The sequence below is a fragment of the Mastigoproctus giganteus genome, chromosome 2 (genome assembly GCF_048544385.1).
Source record: "Mastigoproctus giganteus isolate SK-2022 chromosome 2, ASM4854438v1, whole genome shotgun sequence".
NCBI lineage: Eukaryota > Metazoa > Arthropoda > Arachnida > Uropygi > Thelyphonidae > Mastigoproctus > Mastigoproctus giganteus.
In genome coordinates, this window is record NC_143576.1 from 123,852,765 (window position 1) to 123,870,707 (window position 17,943).

Sequence of the window (17,943 nt, forward strand, 5' to 3'; positions counted from 1 at the left end):
TAGCTTTTATAATTATATCCCTGAATGCTTCCCATTTAGAATTTGTTGTTAGTTAAATTAGTTGGTCCCACTATATAGAAATTAAAAACTGTCTGAGACTACTGTAGTCTCCTTCAGAAAAGCAAAAATCCTTTCCCTTGATGGTAGTTACATATTTAAGTAAATTCGACATCAGTACACCGTGATCACTGCCACCTAGTAGTTTTTGTATTTGCAGAATCTTAATGCATGAAGAATCACTGCTAATAATCAAATCAATAGTACTGCTCTGTTGTTGCCTCTCTAACATGTTTCTAGAAAACATGTCATCCAATAAATACGCCAAATTCTTGCCAATTGTGAGTGACCAACCCACAAGTTCCATTCAATATCTGGAAAGTTAAAATCCCCATTATAAGACATTGATTTACTGGCCCACTATTTCTTTGTACAAGTTGTTTGTACTTGATTTCTCAGAGTCAATTTCTGCTGGCATTGTATCGACAATAGCATTCGAATCTGCCGCCATTGTTTTTCATATCGATATAGCAGATACTGGTTGTTCTACGAAACTTGTAGCAGTGTAATCAGTATCAGCAGAGGATTTTAAATTATAGTGCTACTTATGTGATTTAATAATTTAACTTGTCACATAGATCGTAATGTACGACAGTAATATTTGCAGAGATTTTAGAATCAGTGATTTGGCATAGATAACAAGTGTGAGTTTGAACCACTTGAGTGGCAATAGATTGTTAAATTTATTATCTATTATAACTACTTAGATTTTAAAAATCTAATTTTTTAAATTAATACATATGACTTAATTTTACAAACGTAGTGTTATAACTTAATACATATAACTTGATAGGAGATACGAAATTCATATAACATAACTTGGTTGGAGATAAAACTCATGCTGAAATATATATATATATATATATATATATGAAGTGTTATAACTGCATTGTGGAGAGAGAGAGAGAGAGAGAATCATTATTGCAACATTTGATTGCAACTGGTTACAAGATTAAGGATTGCAACTTTCCCTTCATGGCCAAAAGGCCAGAGGTTTACATTTAAGAGGTGTTACAAAAACATTAAATACCATAAGACATTTAAGAACAAAAACAAGATGACATTAAATGATACAGGGATAAAACGAAAATGATAAATACATATACAATTTACAGTAGTGACTATTATCCTCACAATTCATGGGAGAGAGCAGCAAGAGCACTGTCAGGCTCTTTTCTCATTATGCTCACTAATTAATTCACAGAAGAGGTCTCCAACCGAGGCAGTTTCTCTTCCGTCTAGACGGTTGTGATGGGTTGCAACACTTTGTCAAGAGGTGGTGGCACTACATCCGCTGTGGTCGCCATTCCTTGTATTAGTTACAGGGTTTGGTAATTGTCAGATGCAGCTGAAAGTTCGCAGTCCATGGAGGGTATTGGGCCGAGTATCCCACGTCTATATCGTCAGTTGACAGCAAATTTCTTAAGGTCAGCGTTGATGTCCTGGATTCATCCGAACATCTGGTATGGTAGGAAACGATCTAATAGGTGTAGGCGTGAATGAAGGGGACAAATAGTTGGGGTGGCTCTGAGCTGGGTGGGTGGAATCCTCCAGCTACAGAGATCCCAGAATGAAGGAGATGTGATCAGACCGATCAACATCTTTACTGTGATTATCAGTCTTTTTTTGTCAATGAGAGGGCAGTCTGAGGATTCCCAGAGCCTGGACCATTTCAGTTGTATGAACATGGGGGTGGTAACCTATGCTTGTAGAGTTACCCATTTGAGAAGCCAATATTCCGATGCCCAGATGGATTTTCTAATCGTAGGTGCTGCTGATGCCCAGATCTCAGCTGCATAAAGTAGTGGAGAGTATATAATGGTCCTGACATATTTTGTTGCTGTAATCCTGTCTGAGACGTAATGCAGGTGTTGTTTTGCTCTCCATTTCAGGTGCACCGCATGATGAGTTTGTCAATGTGCTTGTTGAATCTGAGCTTTAGTTAGTGTTATATTTTTAATTGTATTGGAATTGAAATTTTAATTGAATTGAAATCATGCCTCAGACCAGAGCTGCAAAGCAAAAGGCTCAAGCTAGTGGGAGTGCTGTGGTTCAGGGGAGAATTGAGATGGGTGGTTGTTTAATGCTTGTTTGATGTTTGTGGAGTAATCAGGAATGGGACATGATATTGCCAAGTGTAATGTCTTTGTGTGTGCTCGATTTAACAAGTGTGAGAAACTCAAGTGGCAACTCAAGTGTTGATTGGGCCAATATGAAAGCTTGAAGAATAGGGCAGATGCCCTCAAAGGATTTAAATTGAGGGGCTCATCAAGCTCTCAGCTGACCACATCAGCGCCAGAAGCTTGCACTTGAAGATCAGGCAACACAGCAGCAATCCCCAAGGCAGAATGCACTGGTCCCAGAGGAACTAGTTGTTTTCGGAGACACTATTGTCAGGGAAACGGGGAATATATTGTACAAAAAGGATAGGTGGAACAGGATCAAGGTATGTCTGCCAGGGGCAAAGATTGATGATGTTGTAGAGCAAATAATATTTTAAGGGCACAAAGTGTGATATTGTTGTATATGTCGGTACTAATGATATCAAGAGTAGGACATTGGATAATAACTTAACAAGTACAGGTCAATGTTGAAAAAACCCTGTAAGTTAGAGTTGAATTTAAAATTGTCTGCAATTCTGCCCAGACATGATAGGAGGTAGTATATGATGAGAGCCTTGTCAATCAATTTGGTGCTGGAGAGACTGTGCAAGGCTCGCGGGGTAGAATTTTTCTCAGCTTTGTCTGTGCTTATTAACAGGAAAGATTCTGACCAATTTGATTGGATACTATGATGTGGTCACAATGGAACTGGATGCAAAAAATAATTTTGATATCATATACTTGGGTTTCAGGAAAGCTTTTGACACTGTTGTGCATTGAAGACTTCTGTACAAATTGGAGCAGTATGGCATTGAGGCCAAATTGCTACAATGGATAAAAGGAAGGTTGAGTGGGAGACGACAGAGAGTGGTAATCAATGGACACTGCTCTTCGTGGACTAATGTTATTAGTGGAGTCCAAGGTCTGATGTTGGGCCCGCCGCTGTTGTTTTGTATATTTATCAATGATATTGATGAAGGTATATCAGGCTTGTTGCCACAAGTTTAACATTGACAAATGCAAAGTACTGCATCTGGGGTTATATGTTGATACTACACTTAGGGTGGTAGAATACAAAAACGACCTGGGAGTAATTGTGCAATCAGATATGAAGTTTTCTGAGAAATGCAGACAGACTGCCAGAGCAGGACGTGGGGTACTGTCAATGATATACAGGAATTTTGCTAGCAAGGAAAAAGGAGGTGATTATCCCTTTGTATAAGGCAACAGTCAGGCCATGCCTTTAGTACTGCGTACAGGGCTGGAGGTCTCATTTTATTAAGGATGTACAGTTGCTTGAGCATGTACAGAGAAAGGAAACAAGATTGGTGAGGGGAGCGAAGGTGGGTCCTTTTAACAAGAAAGGCTATGTTCTGCAAATTGCATGGCTGAAGGCCAGAGACATGTGGGGTGATCTGACTGAGGTGTATAAGGCCTTGAATGCGTTCAGCACGCTGAATTCTGACACGATTCTTCTGCTTGCTCAGATTACATACCTGAGAGGGCATAAATTAAAAATTGAGGAAAGACAGCTGTAGAACAGATGTGCAGAAATTTTCCTTTAGCCAGCGGATAGTTGATTGCTGGAACAAACTTCCATCTGTCTTTGTGGAAGTTGATAGCTTAAATAAATTTAAGAGAAACTGGACAAACCTTTAGAGGCAATGGACGTGACAAATTGTGGTTTTATTTTTTATTTTTTTGGATGATGCTACATAAGCTCATACTTAAGTGGTCTTGTGTGATAAACACTAGGATAACAAAAATGGGAGGAATATCTTCACAGGCCAAATTAACTGTACAGTTATACCTGATAGAGGTATAAATATATACTTCTATCAGGTCCCCCCCCACCAAGTTGCCAAACTTTTGGTCCTCACCTTCAAATTTTTTTTTTTTTTTTTTCATATGGGCATTGATTAGCACACTTCACTAATCTTCTTGATTGTCGTTCTTTAAACCCTTTCTATATCATTATTCAAATATGGTCTCCAGACCCAAACACATTCCAAATGCATCTCAGCATTGTCTTATATAGATGAACAACGACATCCTTTTCCCTACTTGTGAAGATCTCATGTATCACAAACAAGATGCTTGTGCCTTCCTAGCCATTTGTTTACACTACATAGAAAATTTCATGTCTGACTGAATCATTAACCTCTTAGGTTTGTTTTTTTTTTCCTCCTGAACCACTTAAATCCACTCTCAACCCCCAAGCTCCTTTTTTTTTTTTTTTTTTTTTTTGGTAGTTGTTGGCGCATCGGCTTCTGTGGCCATAGTGCACCTCCCAAGGTTTTTGCAGTACTTTTATCCTAGACCGAGGCGGAATTCAAACCCGCGACCTTTGGGTTGCCAGGCAGGCACCTTACCCACCTGGCTCCCCAAGCTCCTAAGTAACAGGAAGATTTCTGTTACTTAAGTGTAAAACTTTACATTTAGAAGCAATAAACTACAATGCAGTAGCACACTCTCTTTGAGTAGACCGGGGTTCAAGCCCCTGACTGCTAAATGCAGTCGATCTGCTAACCCGCACTGGACCAGCATGGCAAACCATTTGCAGAACCAACCTAAATCACTCTGAAGAAAAATGGCACTGATTACTGACCACTTTACAGAAAACTTTTGAATCAACAGCAAACTTTGACAACTCAGCCTGCCCACCTTTATCAAAGTCATTAAGGAAGATGAGAAATAGTAGTGGCCCCAATACTAATCTCTAAGGAACTCCACTTGCTGCACTGGTCCACCACAAGGAATGTTCATTTATTACTACTGTCTCCTGTCTTCTAGCCAGTCCTTGATCCAATAAAGAATCTTACCGGTAATCCCAATTTGCTCCAGCTTATATAAATAGCCTTTTATGAGGAAACATATCAAAAGCTTTGCTGCTGAAATTGCAGTAAATAATTAACTACATTGGTCAGCACTTCCCCTTTATAAACCTATCCTGTGATCCATTAATCAGTCCTGGTGCCCTAACTGTTACAAACATGGTGGCACTACGCCTGACAAGTGTAAACTTTCTTCTTAATATCTGGAAAAGGTTATATATATATATTTTTTTTTTTTTTTTTTTTAATTCTGCTAAGAGTATGCCAATGTTTCAACTTTTTTTTTAATGGATTGCAATACTTACTATATGAATTTTTTTTTTAGTTTTTAATAAAAAAATTAAAGATTTAAAAATGCTATGTTTTAATGCCTTCAAAAAAAATTAATTCTGTTGAAAATTAAAAAACATAGGCATAAAATATAAAGATGAAGCTGTTAGCACTTCCATTTTCCAGGTTAAAAACTATTAAACACACACAAAATTTAAAATATGCATGCGCACATATTTCTGTTTAGTACAGGTATAAATAGTTTTAAAAAATTTGAAAAATATGCTTATATTAGATGATATCATTCACTTTATTTTGAAAATTTTTCAAAATTTATTTCAAATTTAGTGCATGGTGAAGTACACAATTTGAATAATATGCATTTTGCTAATTCACTACATGAATGAACTTGCTCAAACTTGCATTAACAGTGACCATCTTAATCTTATGGATGGAATTTTCTTTTGAATTTTCTGGGAATCATAACAAATGGAATGTTATGCATTTAATATAACAGTGCCATATGGCCTTAGTATGGCTGTATAAATAATAAAAACAACAGCATTGTATAAAAATGCAACTGCATCAGCCAGTGCATATAGAACTTTTTTAAATAGTTTAATTAAATGACATGAGAAAATAAAATTACAAATTTCTTTAGTACATACTACATATAATGCATATTTTATACATATCTACTAAAGTACTGGTTGGTTTAATAAAAACTTTTAAAATTACTCCATACATCTTTTTACTGCATCGTTTTATGGATAATAAATACCATACAGTTTTTTGGGGTTTTTTTTAGCAAAAAAAAAGAAAAAAAGTTGTTTTTATTATTAGAGATGTCTGTTATCCCTGAGACAGTCTCAGGCCTATTCACCACAGATAATCAAGGTCTTATTGTAACTGATTTCAAGAAATTAAATAACTTAGGTCTTAAACAACAATAGTTTAAATGAAAAATATATGGCTTTTAAAATACTTCCACAATTTATGAAAAAAAAACAGAAACAGATCTTACCCAAGTCAGCATGAAGATCTTTATCTTTTCTAACAATGATTTTTTTAGTCTCAATTTCTGTCTCTAACTGGGAAATTACTATAACTATAGGCTGAGACTGATAAAGCATGCATGATGTGCTTCTTAAAAGATTCAGTCTTTTTATTGCAGTATATAAATTTAAAGACATTTCTTCTTTAGTTGGAGCTCGAATTGGAATAGCCCTAGTTCCTTCCACCCACAGTTTGACTGCATCAACTGGAAACAAACTAAATTATTAAAATTTATAAATATAAAAAATATATTAATATTAAAGATTAATTTGAATTTGAGAAGAAACGCCAAACACTGTATTGGTTAATATTAAAATACATTTTAATCTATCTTGCACAATTACAATCATTAAAAAAAATTAATAATAGATTAACTATATTAAAATAAGAAAAGTCACTAGATTGTACTTTACTCATTTTAACCTTATGTTAAATTTTTTAAATATTGTAGTTGTGCAGGATAGCATAAAAGTAGCTTAAAAATTTAATACTAACCATGCAGCCCCCACTCAGATTTGTGCTCATTACTCCACACTGCAATGCAGATTGCATACATAACCAATATTAAACATTTGTTTTCATTAAATCAGTAAGCAAAACAAAATACAGGTGCAATTCAGAAATAAAATCCATGAGATAGGATTGTTACATGGCATGACACTTCACTGAAATATCCTACTTTTCTACATAGTCTCCCTTCAAAAGGTACTGGAACCCACAATACTTAGTACTGCGTAGACATTAGACTTGAATTTTTTATAGACTGTAATTTTAGGGATGAATGTTCAGGTTGTTTCAGAAAACAGAAGTAGCAGGGATAAATGAGAAAAAGTTAATTCTGTGAGTTTGAAGTTGGACAGTAAGACATACTGACTGTTTGAGGTAATTTGGAAAAGAGTGGGAAAATTACAGATTCCAATTCAGAAGAACAGTGCCTACAGAAGTATCTAGAGAAAAAGCAAGAAGCAGAAACAAAAATGTCTACAAAACAGAGCATATAAGAGATGGATTGTTAATTAACCTGACTACCTCTTTTGAAATGAGTCAAGAAGACTTTGGGAGCACCTACCCCAGATGCGGGACCAACATTCCAGGGTAGGCCAGATTTGGGATTTACACACAATGAGTAATTGTTTAGAAGCTAAATAAATTCAAGGAAAAACTGGACAAATTTTTAGAACGAATGGATGTGTGAAATGGGATTATTATTATTTTTTTTTTTTTTTTGGCTAATGCAAATGGAAAAACAGTTGTTTTTTTTTAACTGATACAGGAAAAACTTGGAACTTCCTTATACCATATGGCTAATACTAGAAACTGAAAATTCATAGCTGCATACAGTACTCAAAGCAAACATTTTCCAGTTTTTAAAGCATAAAGAAAATCATGCACACATTCATGAATGCGATTGGGTTGGCAGTTATGTAGCAAGAATTTGTATTTAGGATTCAATAACTTTGTAGAAGCATATTATAAAGTACAGTGAAACCTCCCTTAACATGCATTTATTTAACTTTAGTTAAATAAATGCATGTTATCTAAGAGACAGACTCAACTTTTATTTCCCAAATGACGACTGTTTTTTTTATAATTCGGTTCATTTAAGTGACAAATAGCACAGTATGTGCAAGAAAAATAGGTTGTCACTTGTTTTTTGGTGAAAATTTGATAGCAACCCACTGGTGGTTCACCCCGCCCTGTGGCGCTAATTATTATCAATGAACGGGGATAAGCGCCAGTGAGTCACCAATGCGCATGGTCGAATTACTTCCTGGTACAGCCATGAGCATTGTTTTCCAATTTGTTCATACTCTGCGAGACTGACAATAGTTATTGCCTCCATACTGATTCATTTCAAATATGTGCACGTGTGGAGAACATTTCATTTATCACTATAATCTAGAGATCGAGGTAAACTTTTTAGATATTTCGAATTTTCATTTGTCGTATTTATAGATACCCCTATTTCTAAAAAGTTTTGAAATGAACCCCTCCTCTTTTTACGGAAAACGAGCTAAAGATGAATGTTTGATGAATATAAGTGATAGTGATGATTCAGATGTACCTCTTTTGAAAGAAAGAGGTGCCCAAAATCATGATGAAAATCGTCCAGGGACACCAAGAACAGAGTTGGACTTGTGGACAAAAGAGAAGCGACAATATTTCTTTAGTGATGAATCCGACGACAGGTCAGAATTAGATGATTCAGACATATATTCCAATTACAGTGATGGCGATGATAAGATCCAAACCACAGAAGAATCTGATGAAAGTGATAAATATCATGAAATCAATGATCCAAATTCTCAAGTAATCTCCAATGCATCTAAGTCTGAAAAATGTTATTTAGCAAGAGGTAGGAAAAACTAAAATTTCAATTAATGAATATAATAAAAATGGTGAAATCCTTGTTGATGTTGATTTGAACCAACCTTACCACACATACAAACTGCTTCTAACCAATGATATCCTTCAGATGATGGTGACTGAACCCAACAGATGCTACTCTTTCGCCAGTACATCCCTAACAAATTTCATAAATATGGGATCAAATTTTATAAATTATGTTTGCCCAAAGGAGATACTCGTGAAATCTCTATTTATACCGGAAAGGGTTGTTGTTGTTTTGGTTTTTAGGAGCATTAGCAACTAAGGCCATATTGCTCCGGGATATGTGGTGATCATTCCCTGACCTTTCCGCATCTTCCGTATTTGGTGGTGACGGGCTCGAACCCTGGTCTAATCAAGAAGCATGTGATACGCACTACTGCTCCTTCCCACCTGGCTACAGAGGCACCCCGGAAAGGGTGAATCAGTGGAAGGTAAAGGACATTCCCATGCCATCTCAATGAAACTGATTGCTAATCTGCTCAATGAAGAACATATTCTTTATTCGGATAATTTTTACACCTGTGGGACTCTAAGAAGCAATCGAAAAGGAATATCAAGGAATATTACAGGGGAAAAAATGAAACGGGGAGACAATTGCTCATGAGGATTGATAAAAGACCAGTAATGACACTAACAACATGCAAAACTCAGTGTAAAATTATTGAGACAGGAAAGAATAGAAAGGAAGGGAAAAAAAAAAAAAATCAAGAAACCCGATATTATCATCAGCCACAATCAAGCAAAGAAGGGAGTGGATATATCTGACCATATGGCATCATATTATAGCAGCCTGAGTAAAACTACAAAATAGTATAAAAAAGCTGCAATGGAGATCATCTTTGGTGCCATGCTAGTCAATGCATGGGTGGTACAGAGTAAATTTGGGACAAATAATAGTCTATCCATCCTTCAATTCCAAGAAAGTATAATATACAGTTTATTGAATAGCAAGACTACTACAAAAGCAACAAAGACGCCTGGCAGAATTCATACTTTTTGTAAAGTGGAAGGTCAAGCAAGGAAAGTTAGGAAACATTGCAGGGAGTGTTACAAGAAGGAAAGAAAGAAGCAGACCGGAAGGCAAAAAAAGTTAAAACATTTTGTCAAGATTGCAAAAATCAACCCGCTTTGTATCTGGAATGCCTCAACATAATTCACTGTAAACAAAAATAATTATATTTGAAATAAAACTGTCAACTATTGGTTCCTTTTTCTATTCCAACTACTATAATTTTATATACCCCACAAAAACCTCAAAAAATAAAAAAAATATTGATCCTGGGCTGACACTTGACAGATAAATATATATGGAGGATGGGTGAATCCAATAAAGTGTTTAAACACTGGGTACTTAATGCCAAAACTGAACAAGACACAGCACAACAAGACACCTGTGGGTCACAATGTCTGATGAAAATTAGCTGCAGCGACCCACCGGTGGATCACTTTGCCCAGTGGACATTAGAGCAGTGATCCACTGGTGCGTCGCCCCAGTGTTAATGAACATCTCTCTAAAAGGGACCCCTCTGTTGTGGACACTCGTGTTGGCTCCCAGCTAGAAGTATTAGAAATGACATGTTAAACAACCTCTGCAAAATGGATACTCTCCTATACGAACACTTTAATAGGTATATTTTCAAAATCCCTGGATCAAAATTTAAGTGTAATTGGCACAAATGCCTGTTTACAGAGGTCAACAGGATTTGCAATGAGGACAAGTGAAGATCATTACAGTAATGCTACTTAGATGGGATTTAAACTTTTGAATTTGAATTTAAACTAGTGATTTTGGAAGTTAATATTGTTGTCCAATATTGTTGAACTAGCCACCATATTGTAGTTAATAAGAAATAGCGTAACGTATATATATCTCAAACTGATAGCGTAAGGTATAAAGTAAAACTAGATAGCGTAATACGAAGCACTCGTTAGGAACCTGTTAGCTTATTATAGTATTATCAATTAATCAAAAATATTATTAATGTTATTAAATTTCATTGTTAATTAAATTGTATTTAAGTGGAAATCATGACCCAGACCAGAGCTGCAAAGCAAAGATCACAGACTAGTGAGAGTGCTGTGACTCAGTAAAAATGAATGGGGCAATTCTCCAATGCATCAGTCTCAAAAAAATGTGCGAAATGTTTGCCAACCTTTCTGAAACAAGACATGATCTAGCAAAGGAGGATACCTTTCTGTGTGCTGGGTGTCTAGAGTGTCAAGAAATTAGGCACCAACTCAGTGTTCTGATGGGCATTTATGAGAGCTTGAGGTGTAGGGTAAATGCCCTTCAAGAAATTAATATGAAAGATCCATCAAGCTCTCAGCTGCCCAGCTCAAGAGCAGAGCTCACTCCTGTGCATCAGGCAACACAGAGGCATTCTCCAAGGCAGAATGTGCTGGTGCCAAAGGAACTAGTTATTGTTAGTGACTACTGTCAGGGAGACAGGAAACATACTATGCAAGAAGGATAGGTGGAACAAGAACAGGGTATTTCTACCAGGAAGTTGATGACATTGTAGAGCAGATATCTTTTAAGGGCACGAAAGGCGATATTGTACACGTTGGAACTAATAACATTAAGAGTAAGAGATCTGCAGATTTACTCAACAAGTACAGATCAATGTTGAAAAAAAGTCGCAAGTTAGGGTTGAATGTGAAAGTGTCTGCAATTCTGCCCAGACGCAACAGGAGGGAGTACATGATGACAGTCTTGTCAATCAATTCGGCACTGGAGAGACTGTGCAAGGCTCAAGGGGTAGAATTTTTTTCAGCCTAGTCTGTGCTTGTTGACAGGAGAGACTGCTTCAACAGGGATGGGGTACACTTAAATAGAAAGATTGCAAGAATATTTGCTGATGCTATCGAGGCGGTGTTAGGTGGAACAGAAAACTGCTAGCTTGGGTGGAGATACACAGACTAAAAGGTTAACAGTGGCCACAGGCAGAGGCAAAAGTGATTCTTGCAGTGCTGCTATTAAAATGAGCAGCAGCCTGGAAAGCAAAGCAATGGAGATTTCCATGTCTGCTGGGAGTCATAGTGGAACAAAAAAATACATGGGCTGTGTTAGAGTAACTAAGAGTAGAAACAGGTGCATGTATACTTGCATGTACACCAATGCTAGGAGTATAGTTAATAAATTTGATGTGCTAGTCTAGATGGGATATCAGAGACGTGGTGTCACACAGACATGAGCAGTGCAGAATTGAATTTGGGGAGTACAATGTGTACAGGAAGGATAGACAGGACAGGAAGGGAGGATGGGTTATGCTGTTAGTTAAGAAACACAATCTAAGGAGGTACATCCAATTGATGTTGGTGGACAATGCAATGTTGAGTCTGTTTGGTGTGACATAAGCATTGGGAAAGGAAAAATGAGTAGATATGTGTTATAGGCCTAATGAATCTGATGAGTATAATGAGCAATTGTGCAGAGAAATACAGTGGGCCAGTAAATCAGAATATCTTATAATGTGAGATTTTAACTTTCCAAATACTGATTGGAAATTGTGCGTTGGTCATTTGCACATTAGCAAGACTTTTGTGGCTTTATTGGATGACTGTTTTCTACAGCAACATGTTCGAGAAGCAACCAGAGGGAGTAATACTCTTGATATGATTATCAGCAGTGATTATTCTTGCATTAAGAATTTGCAGATAAAGGAAACACTGGATGAGTGATCACAATGTACTAATGTGGGAATTAATTAAAGATGTAACTACCATCAAGGATAAAGGGAACGGCTTTTGCTTTCGTAAAGGTGACTACAGAGGTCGCAGACAGTTTTTAAATTCTGTACAGTGGGATCAACTGATGATGTTACCAACATTGAATTCTAAATGGGAAGCCTTCAGGGACTTAATTCTGGAAGCTATTAGGCTTTTCATTCCAACTAAAAAATATTGTTCAAGGTTTAGGCCTAAATGGATGTCAGATGAACTAATAAGGCTTGTGGTAGAGAAGAAAAATGTATGCATATAAAGTATCAGGTGACACAGAAGTCTATGGCAGATATAAACTAGTCTGTAATCAAGTCACAAAGGAGGTTAGGCGGGCAAAGACAGATTACGAGAAATCCTTGGCAAAGGATTCAAAGAGTTCTTTACTTATGTAAACTCTAGAAGGAAAGGGATGAATCAGATTGCACCATTTAACATAGATGGGTTGACTATTGATGATCATGCTAGGGCAGCTGATAAACTGAATGAGTATTTTCATTCACACATGAGGAGTTATTCAAAGAGCGGAGTGCCAGAAGTTTATCAAACTCTAACACGGAGCTAAGTGATTTTGTAATAACTGAGAGCAAACTGGAGGAGAAATTGTTGAAGTAAAACATAAAAAAGGAACCTTGGGGTGGACGGGATATATCCAGTTATATTAAAGGCAGCAGCAAAGAATGTAAGCAAACCACATTCTTTGCTGCATAATTATGAGAGCTTCCTTCGACTCAGGGGAGTTTCCCATGGACTGGAGGTGTGCAAATGTATCACCAATTCACAAAGGGGGTTCAAAAGGTGACAAGTAACTATAGATCTGTTAGTTTAACTTGTGTTCCAGGGAAAATAATGGAATCACTGGTTAAAGAAGCACTGCAGGATCATCTAGACAAGACTGCAGCAATAGTTAAGACACAGCATGGGTTTGTTAAAGGGAAGTCTTGTGTGACCAATTTTATTGGATACTATGATGTGGTCACAAAGGAACTGAATGCCAAAAATAATTTTGATATCATATACTTGGATTTCAGGAGAGCTTTTGATACTGCTGCACATGGAAAACTGCTGTACAAACTGGATAAGTATGGCATTAAGGGTAAGTTGATACAATGGATAAAGGGATGGTTGAGTGGGAGACAACAGAGAATGGTAATCAATGGACACTGCTCTTCGTGGACATAGATTCAAATTGAGGAAAGACAGTTGTAGAATAAATGTGCAGAAATTTGCCTTTAGCCAGCAGGTAGTTGATTGATGGAACAGACTTTCATCTTTTGTTGTGGAAGTTGATAGTCTAAATAAATTTAAGGCTGAGCTGGACAGGCATTTGGAACAAATGGAGGGGTGAAATGGGTGGTTTTTTTGCTGATGCTGCATAAGCTTGCTGTCTTGCATCATATGCCTCCACTAATGCTAATGCTACTTAGATTGGGTGGGCCATGTATTACACATGGAGCAGATGGCACAATGTGTTAATATGTTCACCATTGCTAGTAAGGAATGTTTACAAAATTATTTGAACTCTGATGCAGTTCCACTGGGGCACATCACTTAGCAATGCAATAAAATTGCCAAACTGAGAGATGCTGTTGCCAGAATTAAAAAAAAAAACTATATAATGCTTTACATTACTATTAATAACTGCTTTAACAACAGTGATGTCAAGCTTTTTGATTAATCAATAATGACAATGTTTCCATGTCAACACATACCACTTTCACTCAGCAGTGAGAAATGGCAGTCATTTAAGCCACATACAAAAATTTTATCTAAATTTGGTTATGTATGCAAGTCCCTCCCCCCCCAGAATACTGGTCAAATAAAGTAGGGGTAATAACCCCGGTACAACCAAGCTAGAGGGGTTTACACAAATTAAATCATAACAACAATGTATGAAATAAGTAAATGTGGCTTTAACAAAGGAATAAAATAAAATGTAACAAGCTGAATGAAACTGAAGAAAACAAGTCTTCAAAAGTTAAGTTTGATATGAGTGAATCTAAAATACTTTACTATTTAAAATTTTTTTTATTGAAAATATTTTAAATGAATATGTATTACTATTCTAAATTTTTAAGAAACAAAATATCTTACTGTTTTCCACAAGGACACATTCATAATTTAATAAAAATGATCCTAAGGAAACCTTAGGATAATTTTTTTCCATTGGTTTCATCCATTGGTTCCTTTTATTTAAAAAAAATAAAGGGAACCAATGGATGAAAGCAATGGTAAGACCATACTACAAATACCATCAATAATAATGATGTGATCCAAAAAAAAATACTGATGTAACCAACGTCCAATAACAGATAAGCAAACTTAAAGTGGTAGGTGCATGTAGAAAGGATGAGAGAAGCAAGATTAGCTTAGCAGATATCTGAATAAAAAAATTAAAGGCAATAGGCCTACAGGCACAACAAGAGGATGGGGATCAGTGGTGTTAAGAAAGCATTAGTGGAAAGTTGGATTTGCTCTATACAGGGATAAAAATCTAGCAGGAAACAGGAAGCATCACAGCAGATGAAAGGAATAGTGAAATAGCAAGGATGAAAGGTGAATATAATAGTGGATGGAAGGCTGTAATAGAAGGATTGATTTATACTATCATGGTGACCTCTACACCCACTGGATATTCTGATGATTAATAACAAAATTTTACTTATAAAAAAAGGGGGAAACAATAATTCCATCTACATATTTCATTTAAAAACAATGGTGGAAGAGTAAAGAAATGTATACCTTTATCCATTTCATTTACTGTAGAAAAGCCTTCTGGTGGTGCCAAAATAAAATTCAGCCACCGTGAAAATCCAAATTCTTGCTTTTGAACCCAGCGTTCATCATAATACATGTTTTTGGCAGCAAAAGGATTAGGATGATGGGGAATAGCTAGAAAAGTGAAAAATTTAACTTTCTCCACAGTAATACACATTTATTATAACTATTATTAAACACAAAAACACTAGACACTATTATTAAACACTAAATGCAATAAGAAATAAATATTTTTCATAAAAGGAAACAATAAGTCATTCATTTTACAGAAATTTCCAATAATTATCTAGATGTTTCATATACAGAATTATATTAATTTAGCTGAGTCCTAAAAATAAGTTCATTATACAAGTGAATAAACCGGGAATCTATAGCTTGTGCAGAATATTTCTCTGATGATACCGCAGACAACTGATTGTAATACCATGATGTACTCCTACTATGCAGAAAATCATGTTTTCTGAACAATATGGAATAATAATTTACTTAATAGTATGCTAAATATATTAATATAAAAATGATGCACCATAGGGAGTCAATCACAATATTATGCCATTTCCATTCAGTAAATATTTTCATGAAATATTTTTTTTTTTTTTATGTAAACCCCAAAGGAGAGGTATTAGAACCTATAGTACTTAGTACCCTGCTTGGGTTGGAGGTTGAGAAGATATTTGTTGACATTGGACTTGAACTTCTGTAGACTGCAATTTTTAGGAAATACATATGAAGAAAGGTTGTTCCAGAAAATGGCAGTTGAATGAATAAACGAGGAAGATGAAAAGTTAGTTCTGCGAGTTTAAAGTTGGACAGTAAATGGACGTTGGCTGGTAGCGGCATTATGATGTAAGAAAGAAAGCTTATGCAGCATCACCCAAAAAAAAAAAAAAACTCCAGCCTCTCTAATAGTTTGTCTAGTTCTTTCTATAATTTATTCAAACTATTTGCATTTCCTCAACAACAGATGGAAGTTTGTTCCAACAATCAACTATCCGCTGGCTAAAGCCACTTCTATGCATCTCCCCTGAAACCATCCTTACTCAATTTGAATTTATTCTCCCTCATGCGTAGCCTGAGCAAGAGAAAGAATGCCATCGGCATTGCACTTGCTCAAACAGTATACACTCAAATGGATGTAATTAAACTGACAGCAACATATTCATTCAGCTGTTCAGAATGAATAATGGAATACAGGCCAGTGAAGTGCAGAAATGTCACTGCCATTCTTCTACATAATAGGCTGCATCTTTTATGCAGAGACACTTAAGGCATATTACTGCCACGTTAGCAGCACAAACAACAAAACACATGCTCGACTGAATTGCCTTACAGAAAGGATCCACAGCCTCATCATGTTTACCCTGATGCAGATAGCAATACCTTGGTACAGCTATCTGCAAGATTCAATAATAAATATCCAAACATGCCTGGAACAAATAAGACTAAAGCAAAAAATTGAGAATTGAATCTGCACCATTCATGGTGCAGATTCAATTCTCAATTTTTCATCAGTTCAATCATCAGTTCTCAATCATCAGTTCAAATGAAATTGTATTCCATTTTTATTGAAAAATTGTATTGCAAACTGGATTCAATTTTAATTGGATAATCTTTTATAAACTATAAATGCAATACAAGACTTTACCAGATTAGACTGTAGCTAAAAGAAATGTGCAAGTTAAATTTTAAATAGAATACTATTCATTTTATAAAAATTTGTTTTCAATTTATTATCAACCAAATTTCAACATACAACAGATCAGTCAGACATATGGATATTCCTGATTAATACAGATAAAATAGTGAAATAATTATCTTTACATATGCTATCAATGAATTTAGTTATTATAAAAGATTACTGTAAAAACAATATTAATTGAGAGCCCTTACCTGTCATTCCTGACTTCATTAAAGTCTGCGAATTTTTTGTTGGAGTTATACCTATAGAAAATCTGCTGTAATCTTTAGATATTATGCATTCTGATGAGCCTAATAAAAAAAAAAATAATAAAATCAGTGGCAACAAAAAAAAAAAAAAATTACAATCAAATAACATCTTCAATAATAAAAATTTGATTACCAGGAGCCTATTTTGGAAGCTCTGTGCTTTCCTCCCACTAGAAAAAAAAAAGATTCTTTATGTCCTCTCAGATAATGAATTTATTTATTACTTGCTATCAATCTGTAAAATGATCTTGATTCAAATCCTGTGACCAATAAAAGAAAATCCACCCCTCTACCTCCAATCAAATTAGTTGGTCTCAAGCAAGATTGCAGAAATCTTTCCAACTGCAGGCAAACAAATCATCTCAAGGAAACAACACAGTACACATCATTACACTTAAAGATAACTTACCTCAGTTACCTCAGGTGCTGCAGCCAACAATACGACATGTTGGCTGCAGCACCTCACTCATGTAAAACTGCACAACATAATTTCCACAATTTAAGCCTAAAAAAAATAATAATAAAAATTACAGTTAAGATAATAGTTACAGTAATAGCATTTGCCGTACAGTGCAAGGAAACCAAAGGCTTTTAATGCATTGGCTGGGGGGGGGGGGAAGAAAAAGAAAAAACAGATAAGGAAATACAAATTATACATTTCCCTCCCACATAACCACATCCAGTTTATCTTTGAATTTATTTAAACTGTCAGCCTCAACTACCTAAAAAGACAACTTGTTCCAGCAATCAACAACACTGGCTAAAATAAAACTTCGTACAATGTAGTC

The 17,943-nt window shown here is 35.7% G+C and overlaps 1 protein-coding gene across 1 annotated transcript in view; it reads right to left on the minus strand.

Moving 5' to 3' along the window:
- LOC150089540 (abnormal spindle-like microcephaly-associated protein homolog) overlaps positions 1 to 15,365 on the minus strand; it is a 309,620-nt gene extending 294,255 nt beyond the window's left edge. The window contains exons 1-2 of the mRNA XM_090390020.1: positions 15,173 to 15,365; positions 6,288 to 6,524 (exon numbers count right to left, since the gene is read on the minus strand). Of these exons, the coding sequence (XP_090246146.1) occupies positions 6,288 to 6,524; positions 15,173 to 15,365 (430 nt within the window). The remainder of the gene's footprint in view (positions 1 to 6,287; positions 6,525 to 15,172) is intronic.
- Between the last annotated feature and the right edge of the window lie 2,578 nt (positions 15,366 to 17,943).